At 32.4% G+C, this 19,479-nt stretch overlaps 1 protein-coding gene across 3 annotated transcripts; it reads left to right on the top strand.

The window, feature by feature from the left end:
• Positions 1-7,445: 7,445 nt before the first annotated feature.
• Positions 7,446-16,345, top strand: LOC111622138 (protein argonaute-2-like). Of its 3 annotated transcripts, none has more exons than XM_023364464.1 (6): positions 7,446-7,750; positions 8,578-8,742; positions 9,673-9,843; positions 12,580-12,738; positions 12,945-15,079; positions 15,223-16,345. In XM_023364464.1, the coding sequence occupies exons 1-6, from the start codon at positions 7,648-7,650 to the stop codon at positions 15,880-15,882; spliced, it is 3,393 nt and encodes a 1,130-aa protein (XP_023220232.1). In that variant the 5' UTR covers positions 7,446-7,647; the 3' UTR covers positions 15,883-16,345. The 3 variants fall into 3 exon arrangements, with proteins under 3 accessions (XP_023220232.1, XP_023220233.1, XP_023220234.1); XM_023364465.1 differs by having other exon boundaries at positions 12,945-15,199; positions 15,343-16,345; XM_023364466.1 differs by lacking the exons at positions 7,446-7,750; positions 8,578-8,742; positions 9,673-9,843; positions 12,580-12,738 and adding an exon at positions 12,805-12,842.
• Positions 16,346-19,479: the final 3,134 nt, after the last annotated feature.

The raw sequence follows: 19,479 nt of genomic DNA, 5'->3' as shown, positions 1-19,479 counted from the left end.
ATTTAATACTGTTAAACAACCTTTCATCATAAAGAAGTTTCTTAATATAATAAACTTGTCGATGTTTCGAATTCTGACTAAGCAGAGCCTTAAGGGCACTTTGAGAATCTGTACTAACACAAACATTATCTTTCCTATTGTTTTGAACACACCATTCCACTGCTCTACTAATGGCAAGAAGCTCAGCCTGGAAATTTGAGCAATATCCTTCCAATCTAAATTTTTGATTGAAAATTTCTTCATTCCTTTCATACACCACAAATGCCGCTCCAGTCCCCTCTTCTGTCTTTGACCCATCCGTATAAACTTCAGTTCTACACCTTTGCTGTTTCATTTCTTGTACTTTAAAACTCGTTGCTGGATGTGGCAGCTCTGTAACCACTATGTCTCTTTCATAATTTCCCATCTCAATGTCCAAGACAGAAAGCCTCTCTAAATTACCTGTTTTCATCCAATAANTTCCCTATACAGGGATCAGAACACCCCGCACCGCTGTTGCACAACGGGGTTGAAAAAATCCTTTATTCTTAACTATCAATAAACACAATGATTAAACAAAATTACAAAAATAAAATAAAATGAAAACAAACTACTGGACAACTCGTCCAGGACTATTTACAATTGAATAGTTTTACTCTTAAAAATCTTTCTAAAGAAAATCTGAATCTCTTTAAAAGTCTGTTCATTTCGAATAAGGTTATAAATACTACAAGGCCAACCTAGCCCCTCAGCCAGCACAATCATTTCCAATAAGTGTCTCTGATGTTGCCATTTAATACATTCAAAAATTGTGTTGCAAATTTTCAATATCTTTTCCACGTACACCATAGACAAAAGGTACTTGGCTTTAGTCTTTTGGCATATTGCATGCTTGCAGCCACCAAAACACACAAACCTACATATTAATGGAATTTGGTTGCCGTTTTTTTACTTTATAAGTTTAAGAATCTGAAGACTCAAAGAATTATATTTTACATGGTACTCTTCGTTATGTATACATAACACCCTTGAAAGTGATATAAAATCAATATAATTGAATTAATTTTAATATTTATAGAGTTTTTTAAATTTATAACTATAGACATGTTAATTACAACAAAGTTATATTGATCACCTTCAATCGTTGTTATGCAATCTACTTATTACAACTGAACGTTTGTTCTACAATAGAAATTCCTTTTGCAAATTTTATTGTAGTTCTGTGTCCTTCGGAAATTGCGCTTCCCTAAATAAGATAATGCATAAATATTATCAATAAATCGATGAAAATATTCAGTAAGGATGAAAAGAATTATTGATTATCTCGATACGTTTTCGTATTTCGTAAAGCGTAATTTCCAATGGACATCGAAATACAATAAATGCCTTAAAGGTGTTCTTTATAATGGAAGAAACATACACTCTTTAAAGGAGATTATACAACAGAAATCCCAGAATAATAAAGGTTAATTTTGCTTACCTACATTAAGAACCGTTTAAAACATTCTCATAATGCAACTGAAACTTCTTAAAGTAAAAATTTTTTAAAACTTGGTGGTTTTATATGTTAATTAAACCTGTTTTAGTCGGAAATCTGGCTACTTAGAAAGAATTAAAAGACGTATGTAGAGAAGGACATTTCTATTATAAATTCGTTTATTTATTTATTTTTCACACGTTTCCACATTTGTTACGCTAGTATTACTTTTTGCAAAGCAGAAAGCAAAACAAATAATGTGGTCAAATTTAAAAAAATTTCATTATAATATTATTTATTAGAAAATTATGTATACTGTTGAATGTGAAATATAATACTGATGATTCATACACCACATTGATTATTTTGTGAAATTAAATACCACTTTTAACTAAATAATAACAGGATAAAGTTAAAAAAACTACCACATACGCCTTTTTGATAATTTGCATCTGATGTCCCATATCCAAGTACAGTAAATATAAAATTAATACAGTAGAACCTCGATTATCCGCCCCCCGATCAACCGACCCCTCGGTTAACCGACTGTCCTAGTCGGCAAATTTCAAATGTCCGCTAGTGATGTGGCACTACAATATTTGGCTATGTCTTGGCTACTTTAATATTATTTTTACGTGTTTTAGCTGGAAACACTCATTCGACCATGAAAGGGAGCCAGTATTTAAACGAAGCTTAATTTTCTAATTTTTAACGATACAATAGCGACGATTATTATTTTAAAAAATTTTGTTAGGTTTAACATCGATGAAAATTCAACGCGAAGTAGGTTAATAGCAATATACTAATATACTAATTACATGGGATATAATAATATACAGTACTACACTAATAATGGATTTTTTCATACTTTTCGGTTATCCGACTTTTCAATTATCCGACCAACCCCAGTCCCCAATTAGGGCGGATAATCGAGGTTCTACTGTACCTCTTTTTATTGTGAAAAGCTTAAAATTTTATTTAGAGGGGTGTTATATTTTCATAAATACCTGGCAAATTCCAATTATAAGCCCCATTAAAATACTTCAAACATTTTTAGAACAATTTTTGTATGGAAATATTTTTTATAACATATTAATTTTGGCTCTATTAAAGTTGGTGGCCCTATGCAATTGCGATAGTTGCTAATGGGATAATACACGAATAAATTATTGTATTGTGTAATTTTCTAAATATATCTCTACTCTACAGATAACATCAATATCAATGCTTATTGATTAAATTTCGTTCTTTGTCGTCATAGGAACGAATATTTGTTTGTAGAATATTTATTTATGTCACTGACATTGTGAGTATTGAAACTCAATAACTTGAAACTCCCAATCAACTTATCGTTCCACCTTTAACTGTATCGTATTGACCAATTGGAAATTCATCTTTCTGTCATTGACAGCTACTAGTAGGGTATTATAGCTGATTATTTCTGTATCTTCGAGTTTAGACAGTATGAAAAATTTGGTCGTATCGTCTCTTTAATTGAAACGGCAGAAACTTTGCTATTTGTAGTAGTACCTATTAAATAATAAAGGCTGAATATTAAAAAGTCATTTGCACCCTTCAAGCAATCATGCAGCGATTACCCGAAACTTGTATTGTGAAAAAACTTCAACCATTTCTTTCTGTTTCGAAAGTTTTCGGTTTGGATATTTTCGAAACATGCAAATGCAGAAAGAATACGAATGCTCGAACTGAGAGATTTTATAAATTTTACACAAATGTACTCGAAATTTTTTTTGTGGTTAGCAGCTTTACAGTATACAGCAATGATGATTTCTCCCGAAGTCGTTTGTAATCATATTTTTATAGTATTTAAAAATAATTCGTTGTACATCAAAATTATTTTTTCGATATTTGCGTTGTATGTAGCTCTACAGTTCAGCATTTTGAAAGAAGAAAACTCAATATTCATCACTTAATGACAGGATTTAAAGGAGAAGAAGAGTTTATAGATACACTTCAACCGTATCTCTTGCATTATTTTTCATTTTGTATTTCCATACTGGTTGGAATGTCCTTAATAATTATTGTGGCTAGTAATTTTGCCTTTAATACTTACAGACAATATTATTACAGAATATCATTAGTTTGCATTGTTAGTACACAGTTATGGCTTATTTATGCATTGTCTCTTATATTTTGTTTAATTCTCTTGTCGGCATGTTTTTTCATGATTGTCAGCAAAGCTTTGTTAAAAATCTCTCAACAGTTACAACTCAGAAATGTTGCATCGAAATATCTTGTTCAAGAGATGATGACGAAACTCTTACAAATTTGGGAAATTTTTGATGAAATAAATGAAAAATGGAATATGTTACTTCCACTTATTTACGTACATTTTACGATCGATAGCTGTTTTTATACATATGTTGGTCTTTTTGTACAGATAGATAAAATTGTTCGAGTGTTTTGTTTATGTATCGGTGCAGTATTATTGTCTCTAACATTATTAGCTGCCTGGGCATTATCGATATTCACTTCAATTGTAAGTATTACTTCTATATTTGTAGAAATGAAATATTTTTTTTGTTAATTTAAAATATCTTCTGTTGTATTTACAATAAACATTATTGTCTTTCAGGTATACGATAATTTCATTTCCATCGGAAAATTTTATTCTTCTCTAAAGTCCTTGGCATACATATTCAAAGTATCTAACGTTTTAACTTCAAAGTCTAACATATTAATTAGAAATTAATAAAAACACGAACAGAGAATACGCATGCAATGTCTTTTAGTTGTCTTTTGTCACTCAAAAAAGTTACCTGAAAAACAATGTAAAAATAAATCTGAAACACTTTTAAAACCTAGAACAATGAAGTCAACTGTCTTTCACATAATTTCTGAGGTGCATAGCCTTAAGTGAAGGGTGGAACGTCAGTGTGTTTCGAAATAGTTCTTAGTTTGAAAAAAGACAATTGAGACGTTTTGCATAAACAACGTTCGTGTTTTTAAAATCTATTTTCGTTCATCTTTTTAGTATTTAAAACAATTGGCTTTAATAATTGATTCATTTCAGATTATTTGCTTCTTGAAGAGATTCGGAGGAAGACCTTTTGGTATATCCATATCCGGATTTTTTTATGTAAAGAAAAACTTTTTGATAAGGGTAATTATGAATAAATTTAAATTAAAGCTATAAACAATTACATATTATTTTTATATATTTAAAATAACTGTTTTCGCAATTAAAACGATTAGGTAGGCATTTTTGCAATTGGAAAATTGTAGTTAATATGCAGAAATTTCTGTTAGATAAATTGTCAATTAATCACAGGTTATTTAGACAAAAACAAAATAAACTGCAACCGTTATGTTACAATTTGGTATGGACATTAAAGATTTAACAATTTGAATCTTCCCATAGATTACAAAGTCCCATGAGAATTACACATACATAAAACTGTAAACTCGAAAATGTTTAACTAACCTTTAAGTCTGACTGACGGTTCTATTGCAAACTATCTGTTTTTTTAAGTCATTGTTCCGAAGCATAATGCATAAACATCAGACTTAATGGGTAGAAAAATGTAAATTATATATCAGAAATATAAATTTTATTACACGTTAATGTAATTGTTATATTTCTAACAATATTATTTATTTTTAGATGCTGAACTGCCTGTATTCTATATTGTCTTCTCTCATTGAAGTAACGGGAGTTATGCAGAAAAACAGGTGCACTTCAAAACGTAGTAACAATGTTGCACTTACAAACGAAACAGTCTTTTAGCTACAGTAAAACTCCGTTTATTCGTTTCTTATAAAACTTTGATACTCTTTAACGTTAAATTTTCGTGAAAGAATATACAGTAGAGCGTCGTTTATCCGAATCAATTGGGGACTGGGGTTATTCGGATAACTTATTTTTCTGATAACCGATTATGTACGAAAAAATATATTAACCTATCTCGTGTTGAAAGTTTTCTCTGTTACGTGTCGCTTCGCGTTGAATTTTCGTCGATGTTAAGCCTAACGAAGACTATTGTATCGTTAAAAATTAGTTTTTCATTTTGTACAAACAAAATAAATATATTGAAAAATATAAAAACAATAAAAAATTATACCATAGAAGTTGATTTAGTATCAAAACCGTAAAATATTTGAGTAGTTTAAGACATAGCCAAAGATTGCAGCGCCACAGCATTAGCAAAAATTTAAATTTGCCGACTGGAATTGTTTCGGATAACCGACTTTCGGATAAACGACGCTCTACTGTAATACGTTCTTTTGTATGTACCAAGTAACTTTGTATTAATGGAATGTTAATCTTCTTATTGTTTTTGTAAAGTTAGTAAGTTTATTATCAATCATTGAAAAGTGTTTTTAGTGTGGAGTTTTTAGCCTGTTATTCAAATGCTGAATTAATTACGGTTTATGCAGAAATTTTGTACTGTACAACCTCTGTATGTGTATGCATGTATATTTGTTTGTGTGTGTTGACGAATATTTTGTTTATTATCTCTGGATGTAGAAATTATGAAGAAAAGTAGTTTGACATGGTGACTTCGATATAAAAAGCATTTATGCTTGTGAATTTTGGTGGTTAAAAGTCGAAGGGATAAAGAGATAGATGAAGCTTTATGTGTCTTAAATAAAATGTCTCGAAGTCAAATTTAATTAATTAATGCCGATATCGCTCGATATTACGATTTAGATTTTTATCTATATTTTTTTTAAAAGTTAAGAGTAAATCATTTATCTTTTGTCTTCGATCTGTGTTCCATAGTCTTTTTTTTACAATTGAATATTCGTTATAGAATACAAGCACTCTTTACAAATTCTGTTGTAATTCGAATCCTGGATTACATATTGTGCTCTGATAAGTATGAAAACACATCAGAACAGTGTACAGTAATACCCCTACTTACGCTACCCCGACTTACGCGAACTCGGAGTTATGCGATGTTCAAATCTCGTCGATTCGTCTTTTGTTTGAGCGCCAAGCAACTATCTATTACTCGCTCTCCCCCCACACTATTGCTCGGCTTACATGTTCAGACGTGTCGCGCGGAATCGACACATAGCTACAATTTATTTTGTGTTATTTACTTCCGTGTTTGTTATATCTACGGAGACTCGAGAGACTCTATGTGGTGATTTCTAACCGTGAACGAATCAAAAGACGAAGTAATATTAACGAAAACATTTATTAGCTTACATACATCCGACTTGGATTTTACACAAATTGCGAAATTATTCCCCGTCTTACGCGGTTATCGCTCGGTCCCACCTATCGCGTAAGTTCGGGGTATCACTGTATAACAATTGGCTCGTCGATTTTTATAACATCAAGTTACAGACAGAATAGTCATAATATTCATCTTTTTCATGACATCATAATACAGGAGTTTAACCGAGGTGGCCACGGTAAGGCTGACTAGTGGGATAGCCAGTTAATTTCTCGTGTTTTTCTTAATGTCTCAAAGATAAGAATCAGCCTGAGCTGTATGGATGTAATAAAATGAAAGGGAACATGTGAAAATAGATACATTGATCTGATGTCCTTCAGTCGTTTTATTTTGTGCATTGTTGAAACGTTTTAATACTGTCTTTATCATAAATAATTGTATTTTTTAATTTATTTATACAAATGTTATTACTGTGATTCAAGTGTCAATTCTTTTCATTAATTTGATGCTACAAAGAACAAAGACATTTCCATTTGAGACTGACTCATGTCAGTCTCAAATGGAAATGTCTGTATACTATGTTCGTACTAAATGATATTTTTTCGCTTGATAATTTTACATTTCGTTCTCTTACGCTACGTGACATATTAATTTGCATACGTCGTTTAAATTTATGTTTGTTTTTAGCAGTATGTACCATTTTAATCATATTCGTATTAATTTTACAATTTTTAATCATTAAATTATATCACTGTGATTAATTGTATTTCAATCGAATAATGCTTCGTGTTTTTTTCTTATTTAATGTCCTACTTCATTTCAGTTCTTACACTACTATTACTTTTTTCTAAATCAGTAATATTTTTCGAATACAGGTAGTAATTTTTACAATTACTACGTATTCTAGAAATCTCATTATTTAAAGATAGAACCGAAGTTGTATTGTACTGCATATATACGCCAGGGAGTGCTGTTTTATTCTCCCAGCGTTAGACAATTTTTTTTTTCTATTGTGCTTTGATTCACGTGTTGTCTTGTATAAAAATGTCAGACTTTCAATCTTTGAAAAGAAATTCTTCGCCAGTTCCTCAAGACCTATTACCAAGAAATGCAATAAGACGAATTGGAAGCGAGGAAAATGTCACAGGTGAGTGAAGGCAACAGTTGGGCTTGTCTGTTAGATTCTAGATACGTATACTGTCATGGCGCCTGTCCCGAATGTTCGTACATAAGATTGACTTTTGCCAAACGTTACTAGTTATTCATTCATGGTTGTTCTTCAACACACGTATTAATAACTAGTATGAACTGCCGCCATGACAGTACAAGTTTTTAAAATTTGACCGGATTGTCTTACAGAAGTGCCGAAAAGGTGATTAACATTAAGTACGGCATTCTTTCCCAACATAAATAAATGGAACAATAAATTTTAAGATTAAAACTTGATAATGATGCTAAAGAAATATCATAAATGGAAACTTCTATACTAAAATTATCATTATTGTTATTCTACGGATATTTTAGGTTTACTTTATTGAAATTTTGGCACAAAACGACTGACAAAAAGCTTATATATATATATCAATATGGACATTAATTATTAATAGAACAATTATACTGGTTTTTAAGTTTTTACGCAATTATTGAGGAAAAAGTTCTTAAAAAAACAGACTTTCTGTATTGAGCTACCTGATTTACTAAAGGACAGTAAGGCAATAATAATTGCATAAATAGCTGTTTTAATGGAACTGTTGAGGGGCGAAAAAGAGAAGGAGAAAGCTCAGCTATAAATGCAGGGAGAGATTTATTCGCAAGAAGGCGAGAAAAGATTTGTTATACATAATTAAAGTATTGACTAATATTTGTACACAAATATAGTTGTGTTATTTTTTTTACACTACCTCATCGGTATTTTTAGTAGAAATGCCAAAAAAGTTTTTTACATTTATATTAAAAAATAATATTCTTGTGTAGGAGATGGAGGACGAGCACGCGGACGAGGACGAGGTCGTGGTAGAGGGAGAGGTTACGAACCTCAAGATGACATCCCATTTAGAGGTAGACAAGAGTCACGTTCCCTTTCGTCAACACACGATGAAAGACGATCAACTAGTACAGATGCGGATAGAACTGCTCCTGGTGAGTGAGTCTAGCAGGAACATAAGTAATTTAACAAATGTAACAATGCCAAACAGATAATTAACGTTAAAACAACTATCATGTGTGAGGATTATTTATTAAATGAACGTAAACTAGGTTATTTTATCGGAAAACAAAGCAAAGATTTGTGGGCGTAAAATTTTCTATTTCAATTTCATACGAAAACATAAATATGGTGACATGCTCATAAAGTTATGAGTTATAGCAACTTTAAACTTGAAAGATTAATTACTAACACGATAAATTAATTATAACTTGATAGTGTATTTTATTTCGTGTTATCCTGTACTAAGCTAATATGTTAATTTGTTAAAATGTAATAACTTCAGTTTTAAGGTCAGACTTAACTTCTTAGAACGACTGCGGGTGGTACTTTTCCCTACCTAACATCGGTGGGTTTAAGTGGCTGTTTTGCCTGTTTTCAGATAAGGGTCGCCATTTTGTATTTTATTTTAACTCGGTTTTCTGTCCACCAAGTATGTATTCCTTCCTACTTCCTTCTTAACGGCAGTACGATTTTATAAACAAGAGATAGTCTTGTCAATAATAAAAGTATGCCATTCTTTCCCTACATAAATAAATCAGATAATAATCAGAATAGTAATTTTAATGAAATTGTTGATGGGAGGATAAGAGTAAGAGAAAGCTTAGAAAGTAGGGAGAGATTTATTTGGTAGAACTTGAGAGATTTGTTACCCATAATAAAACTAATGACTAATATTTGTAGAAAAATATAGTTCTTTTATTTTTAGTTTTATTCTTTACTTAATATTTCTGCCTGAAATCATAGGTGATTAACATTTTTTCAAGATAAAATAGTAATACGTTACATTACCGCTTCAGTATTTTTGGTAGAAATGCCATAAAAATCTTATTACATTTATATTAAAAAGTAATATTTTCGTGTAGGAGATTGCGGACGAGGACGGGGAAGAGGACGTGGAAAAGGTCGTGGTAGAGGTATAGGTTACGAACCTCAGAATGACATTGTATTTAGAGGTAGACAAGAGTCACGTTCCCCTTCTTCAAGACACGATGAAAGACGATCAACTAGTACACCAGCGGACAGAACTGCTCCTGGTGAGTGTAGCAGGAACATATGTAACTTAACAAAGGTAAGGGGCTGTCCATAAATTACGTAAGGCATTTTGGGGTGGGTGGTGTCAAGGATTTCCTACGATTTCTTACTCATGGGTAGGGGGTAATAGATTTCGTCTTACGTAATATTCTTATCTGTTTAAAAAACTGCAATGTAGCACAGTAATCAACACATGGCATAACTCATTCATTTATTCCAGCTTTTGTTGATCTGTTTAAAAACTGCAATGTAGCACAGTAATCAACACATGGCATAACTCATTCATTTATTCCAGCTTTTGTTGAGACGCGTTTCTATACACGTTTCGGGCTCCGTTTTTGCCCCTCCTCAGTCAACTAAAACATATAAAAACCAATTATATACATATTATAACCCGACATATGAATTAACACCACAAAAATAAAAGTATATTTCTTTGGTATATACAAGTAAGACACAACATACCATTTTTTAAAAAATTCCTTCTGCATGTGCTACATTGCAGTTTTTTAAACAGATATAAAGATACAACACGGTTTCGAAATATGGAAGATTCTTATTTTTATTTTTTGATCTCGTTGAGTGGTGGAGTTTTGAATTTGGCTTCAATTTTGTCGCTTCTATTAAAAACGCTTTTTGTACTAAAGCCATCTTATGTGACGTGATAAAATAATAACGCTAGCAGACTCATGCTCTACAGTCTACACGTTTTTTTCATGGGAGAAAGGCTGTGTGGTGGTCTCTCTCTCTCGCTCTCCCACTTGTTTTTTTTTTTTAGAATAAGTGCACCATTCCTATGGGTATATAACAATAAGAATAAATAAACCAAAATACACGATACAAAGTAAACATAAAATTCGTATTAGGATTTTAGTGCAAACTAAAATGTAAAACTAGATATTAGAAATTATAAATAGTCTTTTCTTCCATGTTTTTTGAACATAATTGTAAAAAGCGTAAAAGAGTGGCTTCTGAACAAGCTTCCCAAATGGACATGACCACCTGAATCAAAGTGTAAAGATTTCTAATTCTGATCGTAAATTGGACAATAATATGGCAAATGTTAAATTTTTAAGTGATGTTGAGATCTTGCATTCAACACTAGGAAAATAAAGTGTTTTTATTCTACATGTTTTAATGCTCAACCATTGTTGATTCCACTTATGCATAGCGTTGTCACAAATATAATTTTTAAGGCTGCTACGTGAGAGAAAGATGCGAGTGTAGTCTAAGTCAGTGTTTTTTGCGACTGGCTTAGCCTCAAAGACAGCTTTTTCATTTTTAAGTATGCCAGTATGGTTAAGAAAATATATAAAAGTTATTTTATTTACAAGATTTTTAATATGGTGCTGGATATATTCGATTTTATTGCTATTGTAATTGAGATTTAATAAAGCTTTTAGGATACTGAGAATCACTGTAAATGTTGATAGGCAGAGTTTTATTTGATAGTGAAGTGGCCACTGAACAGTTTGCCAGCAACTTCAGTTAATAGATGGAGGTATGTGAGAAGTATTTGTACCTTCTAACATATTTTGCGCAAAATATGTCAGTTTGGAAAAAGATACAGATACTTGAGCCAACACGAAAAGAGCTTTTAGGTTCATCTGTGTAAATATTAATGTTTGCATGGTTAACCATGGAGGAAGCAAATGACACCAAATATTACCCTGTGTACAGTAAATGTGATCATCACCTTGTTTACAGGGTAATCGCAATGTGGTAGCATATGAACAGCCGTAGATAGGAGTAGAGCCTTGATGTTTGTAGTTCTGACCTTCTGATGTAGTAGTTTAGAACCTTTTCTTACAATACATAGTGCAAAAGAAGGAGCTCTGCTAGTGTCAAAGGCACTAGTAAAAACAGTTCTGCAGCACTTCAGAATTACGATGGCAAACTGTCTTTGAAGAGAGAGTAATTTACTTGCTACTGAATTTTTAACTGTTACATGACCCCAGCTAGAGGCCGCGTAAAGTAGCATTGGTTGTATTGCCCTATTATATAGAGTTTTACAAGCTTTATGATTTATTCCCCAGGTGCATCTAGCTCATTTTAGCAGCGTGTAGTTTATTTTATTGACCTTATCCAAGATGTAAATAATTAATATGGCAACGGAATAAGGTTTCAATTCTCTCTTGTTTTATTTTGTATGACGTTTCTGTTTACACGTGCACTAGCATGTCAATCTGTAAAAGTTTTTTTGCATCCTTTTGTGAAAATTAACATTAATATAAAAATGAATATTATGACGTTGATTAATGATGATGATGATGATAATAGTAATAATAAAAATAAATAAAAATAAAATTGTACATAATTAAAAAATAAAGTTGTTAAAACATTCGAATTCATCAAATGTTTATGTTTTTAAATTTGTTCATATAAAGTCTTATATAAATAATAGTAAATTAATTATTATATATTTTGAACCTAAGGCCTAAATATTACGTAAGATATGGAAGGGAAAAATGTATAAAATAAAATATTACGGTTTCTTACACAGGGGTGGGTTGGGGTCTAGAATGGTTAAAATCGCACTTAGGTAATTTATGGACGACCCCTAACAATAAGTATGTATTTACATACCATGCTTATGTCAGTTCTCAATTATATAAGAATGTTTTGCACTCAAACATCCATACTCTTGCTTGAAAATCGATTACGGTACATTACATTAAAATTAATATGAAAAATATTTCTCTTATCATTAATTGACAAATAATATTTATATATGAAAGGTGGATCTCAGTTTCGTGATTTTAAACTTGGTGGAGGATTGCGAAGTACACAAGAATTACGTTCTTCCATACCAGCAGAGGATATAATAGCAACGACTAGTAGAGCATCTGCAATGATTACTCCTGTTGAGAGTATGACAAAACCATCCTTTCGTACAGGTAAGTTACATATAAAATAATTGTTACAAAAATATTCTATTTGCAAGTGTAATTTAGTNTAATTACTCCTGTTGAGAGTATGACAAAACCATCCTTTCGTACAGGTAAGTTACATATAAAATAATTGTTACAAAAATATTCTATTTGCAAGTGTAATTTAGTAAAATGTATAGCTTTAAATGTTGATCTGATGCAAAATCCCTCAGCTTCTCATGAAGGTAGACAGTCGTCTTCAGCTATGGCTCTTGCTTCTCTATTGCATTCAAAAAGTACAGTAGATATTATGTCGAGTGTAATGAAGAGACTGGGTCTTGAGATAACTAATACTGGTTCTACAAGATATAACTTTGCTAGAAGACCTGGCATTGGCATTAAGGGTAAAAAGATAAATTTACTAGCAAATTATTTTCCAATAGATATACCACACGGAGAAGTGTATCATTATGATGTGGAAATTGAAAAGGTTTTGCTCATAACAGAAAAGGGTGGTACTGAAAGTGAATCTACACACAAAAAGTATAAATGCCAAAACACTAAACTGAAAAGAAAAGTTATTGAAGAAATGATTCGTGAAGATGCTCTATTCAGAAATATTAGACCGGCATTTGATGGCGAGAAAAACTTGTACACCCGAGTACCGTTACCGATAAAATACACAACAGTATTTACCGTAAGCATTACGGATGATTTTAATCTCAAAAAAACGACAACATATGAAATTAAACTTAAACCTGTTAACAGGTCAGACACAGCTGAAAGGTCAAATAACAATTCAATAAGTTTAGAACCATTACACGAGTTGTTAGCAGGTAAATGCAGTGATATAACAGAAAGCATTATTATGGGAATGATGGCCATAGAGACCATACTAAGACACGGTCCTGCTCTACATTTGGTTCCAGTTGGGAGATCGTTTTTCATAAAGCCTCAAATGGATGAAGTTCCTCTATTAGGTGGAGGAAGAGAAATTTGGTTTGGCCATCATCAAAGCATGCAGCTGTGTCAATGGAAGCCCATGTTAAACATTGATAAATCGGCAACGACATTTTATAGAAGCTGCTCCGTTGTTGAGTTTATGTTTGAAATATTATATCCACGTACTGAGAACTTTGAGTTGGCTGCAAAACAGATGAGAGGTCTCACAGATGCTGAAAGAAAAACACTTACAAAGGAAATGAAGAATTTGAAAATTGAAGTAACTCATTTGCCTTATCCCCGAAAATATAAAATTCGAGACATCACAAGGGACAATGCTAACAACATTATTTTTATGAGAAAGATTAATGATAAGGAAACTCCTTGCTCAGTATCAGAATATTTTCGGTCTGTATATAAACCATTAAAATATCCTAATTTACCTTGTTTAAATGTGGGAAATAATAACAAAGATATCTATTTACCATTGGAAGTGTGCAATATTGTGGAAGGTCAGCACAGTAATAAGAAATTAACGGACAGACAAACTTCAGATATGATTCGCTATACGGCTCGTCCTCCTGCGAAAAGATTCGAGGATATCAAACAGTCTGTTAATGCTATGATGCAAGACTTTCAACCATTCTCGAGAGAATTTGGCATTCGTGTAAGTACGAATTTTCTAAAGTGTACAGGCAGAGTATTGGATCCTCCGGAAGTTATGTACGACGGAAGAGAGACCATCAGACCTTCTAACGGAAGCTGGAATATGGTAAATAAGAAGTTTCACAAAGGAGTGACAATTAATAATTGGATGCTGCTGAGCTTCTCTGAAAATCGCTGCTGTAACGAAGAAGTCTTAAGGAAGTTAGTTAATATGCTAATAGAAAATGGTAGAAATGTAGGGGTAGATTTTGCAGATCCATTGAAAGTGAGAGGCTACACACGTAGTGATGGAAAGCCGGGAGATATATTAAGGCAAGCTAAAAAGATGGAGCCTGAATTGGAATTAGCAGTAATAGTATTACCAGCAGAAAATATTTATCCTGAAGTTAAAACAGTTGCAGAAACGGAATTAGGACTTATGACACAATGTGTAAGAGATGCAAACCTTGTCAATGACAAAAAGTTTAATGCACAGTTTATAAGTAATTTATGTCAAAAAATTAATGCAAAAATGGGTGGAGTCAACAATTCATTAGCACAGGAGTACAGACCTGAAATTATGAATAGACCTGTGATGATTGTGGGTATCGATTGTAATCATCCCGCTCCTGGTGACAAAGTTGGATATTCGATCGCAGCAGCAGTAGGAAGTTTAGATGCTTATTGTGGAAAATTTAAAGCGTCCATTCGTGTTCAGCATAAGAAACAGAAAACAGCCAGACAGAGGTTCGGACAAGATATTGTTGTCGAGCTGAAGAACATGATGAAAGAACTTTTCAAGGCATTCTACAAATATACCGGAGGAAAAAAACCACAAAAAATTATTATTTTTAGAGACGGGGTTAGCGAAGGCGAATTTCAGAAAGTGATGGATTACGAAATGAGANTGTCGAGCTGAAGAACATGATGAAAGAACTTTTCAAGGCATTCTACAAATATACCGGAGGAAAAAAACCACAAAAAATTATTATTTTTAGAGACGGGGTTAGCGAAGGCGAATTTCAGAAAGTGATGGATTACGAAATGAGAGAAATTAGAAAGGCGTGTGAAGAAATGGCACGTGGTGAGACCTACCGACCTCCCATCACTTTCATCATAACTGGAAAACGTCATCACACACGTTTTCTACCCGAAAATCGAAGAGACGGTGTGGGCAGACCGGGAAACGTTCCACCCGGTACTACGGTGGATACGGCTGTAGTACATCCCGTGTTCTACGACTTTTTCTTATGCAGTCATATTGGAATACAGGGTACTAGCAGACCAGCTCATTATACGGTTCTATGGGACGATAACGACTTCACTGCAGACGAGCTACAAGTGTTAACTTACTACCTGTGCCACACGTATGCCAGATGCACCAGGAGCATATCTATACCTTGTCCCGTTATGTACGCCCACCTTGCAGCTTTCAGGGCCAAGCAATATCTTATAAACAAAACCGAAAGTATGTCGAGTTCTGGTAGTGAAGTGTCGGAACGGGAAGAAGTGATTATTGAAGAAAGCATTAAAGAAGCCATAAAAGTAGTTGACGAAATACAAAATAGAATGTATTATGTGTAAATGTTGATAACATTCGTGCATACATACTGTATAATTTATTATTTTTATTTATATAAAATTAATTACGACCGTTTTCATTTAACAACATTAATTTGAAAATTTTTTGAATTTCGTTGAAAGTTTTAAAATTAATTAAAATTATAACATATAAACAATCGTACAAAGCAAGTATGTAAAAGTTGTCACAATTTGTGTTTATAATGTAATAACTAATAATGTTTTTGTAGTGGCGTGTTAGCCATGAAAGTATTTGTGTTTAACTTTGTTTTACATTGTATATAAGTAAATATATACCGAATATAGTTCGAAATATTTATTTTTGAAATTAGCGTAAAACGTTGGCATAGACCACATTCGCGTAATTTAAAATTAAGCTGTGTTTAGTTTAACCAGGTTATGATTATTTATTTATCTTTTTTTCTATGTTTGTTATCAACTGTATTGACTTGCTAAAGTATATCAAATAAACTATAATTTTCTATATTGTATTTAATGAAGCAATTAATTACTCTGCTTATAATAGCGTAAAGATTCGAGAATAATTATAAATATATCATTAAGTTCACAGTAGATTACATTGTCTTGCTCCTATAATTGTTGTTCTTAATTAAATTTAGCATATGTAATTATATAATAAAAAAAATTATAAAATAAATTATACACATATCATTAATAACTGCTTATTATCAATATAAATTATTACTCTAAAGCAAAATATAGCAGTAACTACATATGTTATATTGTTAATTATAATGGTTTATTTGAACGGTCGGCAACCAATGGTTTGCGAGAAAATTTGGGTGGTCCGTGCTGAAATTTGAACATTGATTAACCTAAGGTTACGCGAAGTATTACGAAAGAAATGCAAAATGCTTAGTTACTTTTTCTAGTCATTGGGGTTTTTAATTCGAATCTAACACCAAAAGCTGAGTGATCGTAATCAATAAATAATGAACAATTAAACAAAATTGTAAGTGCGATTGTCGTTCTTCGTGGAAAAGCGCGAGGAATCTATAAACTTCTTTCAAAGAAGTAGCAATGAACTTTAGGCTTGCATTAATTTGTTATAATTAAACATGCGAGTTTCATATGAATGTAGTAAAATTTAACATTTAAGATCATTATTCTACAGATTTTCTACACATTATTCTACACAATTCGTGATAATGGCTTTCGAGATTTAAAATTCTGACTTTAATGGTCCGTGAGATGAGAAATATTGCTGACCGTTGATTTAAACTTATTAGAGAATTTGCGGCCGAATTTTTCATCGCGAATACGTGTACGTCGGACGTTCAGCGACGCCTTGCTGTAAGCCTAGAAGTTTTACAATGGCATTTGGAACGTCAGTGAAATCATGCTCGACGTATCGAACGCCATTGTCAAACCTCTAGGCTTACAGTAAGGCGGCACTGAACGTCTGACGTACACGTTTTCGCGATGAAAACGTCGGCCGCAATTTTTCTATTGTCATTGTTGTTCGTTAATTAAGCTGTAAATGTTGTAAAGCACATTGTTCACTTTCCACATGAAAACCGATTTTGTTTTAAATGAGACGTATGGCAAATGGGATTTATATATATTATTGTGAGGATCCGAATTCGGATGTGTTTATATCATTTCACATTGTAGCTATACTTTCGTTTAATAACTGTCAACTTTTACACCTGGGTGCTGAACGTCTTTTAAGTTCTCAGACCTAATAACGACGCTTTTTCATCACCTTTCGACCTAGTATCGCGATTTTAACAGTTCAATATTAGACAAGAACAACAAAGTGAGGCAGTCGTCGCCTGTCTTTCGAAAGAGAAGTTGTCACTCGTATTTTGTCTTAAGTGTCTCCATATTCGGATATCTGTGAATATATCATTTTATTCTACGTGTTATATCCTACTAAAATATCATCGGAACCCATCGTAACATCGTCGAATACCTTTGCGGATATTTTACGTTCTATCATTCTTACGGATACTTTTTCTACCGGATACAAGAACTGACATCCCGAACTTTCTTTCCTTCACCCAGAACGCTCGAGAATCTCAATCAAGACAGCAAAAACTAAAGGTATTTATCGATACGCGCAACTTATGTAAACTCTCTCTCTCAAATCGGAAAAACCAAAACGTAATATCATAATATCTAATCCCTATTGTAGAAATGTATCTAACAGCAGCTCGAATGTATAGCTTATCGTAAACCATTAAACAATTGTTACGTTAAAATGTCTCTGAGTAAGTCACTTTTGGTGCGCTGTCTCTCCTCCTATCTCGACTCTGATCACTCCGTTACGCGACCGCTCGCGTGACCTGAATAACGCGGCTTCCGTGTCCGCCGAGACGCGGTGGTGTCATCCTGACAGGGCACCAAAAAAGTGCCGACCCTTCGATCACATTATTAAACAATTAACTGTTTACCTCGTTATTTTGTTGATGACTTTTTATTTACATACACAAAGTGTACATAAGATTGTATACTTTTGTCAGAGAAAGATAAAAGTAACATCTCTTCGAGTAATCTAGCGTAATCAATGTTAAAATTCGTGAAAGCCATTACGACTTGTTGCTGTGGTATCATACATTAATATTGTTACAATACGTGCTTAGAAATTAATACTGGTTAATTAAGGAATATAAAAAACTCATTATTACATTAGCATGGTTAAATAACGCTATGCAGTTTTGGATAAGGTAGACTTATATACAGGGAAAATTTAACTGAGGATCTATTTAAGCGCATTAAATTTTGTGTTTCTCAACTGATTAAATTTAAATCTTCGCTGCTTATAAGTTATCTTTTGTTTCATTTTTCGCAAAATTCCATATCATCAACAGACATCAATTTTTATACCGACATAAAGTAAGAATTTTTATTTTCCATCGTAATCTAAATGTGACTTTACTTTTTGTTATAGACCATAATTTCATTATAAATACTGTATACTGTATGTTAATTTAATGTTCTGTTACAAGCGAAACGGTTATTATAGTAAATACCGGTTTGTTTTGTATTGTAAGTTGATGAAATAGCGAAACAGTTACGTGTCATATCTTGGAAGGAGCCTAACGACAAGAAAATTTTAATCGTTACTGGCATTTACAACGTTTTAAAAACTCAAGTCGATTAAAAAATTTTGCCTTTTGCTCTCTTATAATAATTAATAATGTAAAAGCTATTTTATAAATAGAATGACAAAACACAAAATGTTTTTATAATCAATAATAATAGATTTTCTTTAATAAATAATTTTAACACCGGGAATATCGTTGCAAGATTTATTTTAATTTACCTATAACGATGTTCATAGAACAGAATCGTTCGCGGACTGAAGAGCGTACGTACTTCGTTCATGTGACATTTTCAATGTGTAACTAAGCTATTGCGTGCCGTTTACGTAAAATAACTTAAGAAGTGCGTGTTTTTCTTCCGTAAAGACAGGACAAATCGTCGCTAAATCATTTTGATGTACTGAGTGTTTACAAGCTTTAGCTAAGACGTATTGTTTCCGAAAGTAATTTGTATACACTGTACGTGTATCTAAAGAGCCATTTTTGCCTAATTACGAAAATTTGAACAAATTTTTGTCCCTCAGAAGTCTGT

Source organism: Centruroides sculpturatus, unplaced genomic scaffold (genome assembly GCF_000671375.1).
Source record: "Centruroides sculpturatus isolate CEXI.00-Female unplaced genomic scaffold, Cexi_2.0 scaffold140, whole genome shotgun sequence".
NCBI lineage: Eukaryota > Metazoa > Arthropoda > Arachnida > Scorpiones > Buthidae > Centruroides > Centruroides sculpturatus.
This window is presented reverse-complemented; position numbering and strand designations above follow the sequence as displayed.

Coding starts and splice junctions, on each gene's coding strand:
- LOC111622138 (XM_023364464.1), top strand. CDS start 7,648: ATGTCAGACTTTCAATCTTTGAAAAGAAATTCTTCGCCAGTTCCTCAA. Junction 9,844..12,579: donor AGCGGACAGAACTGCTCCTG/GTGAGTGTAGCA, acceptor TATATATGAAAG/GTGGATCTCAGTTTCGTGAT. Junction 15,080..15,222: donor TTGTTGTCGAGCTGAAGAAC/ATGATGAAAGAA, acceptor GAGCTGAAGAAC/ATGATGAAAGAACTTTTCAA.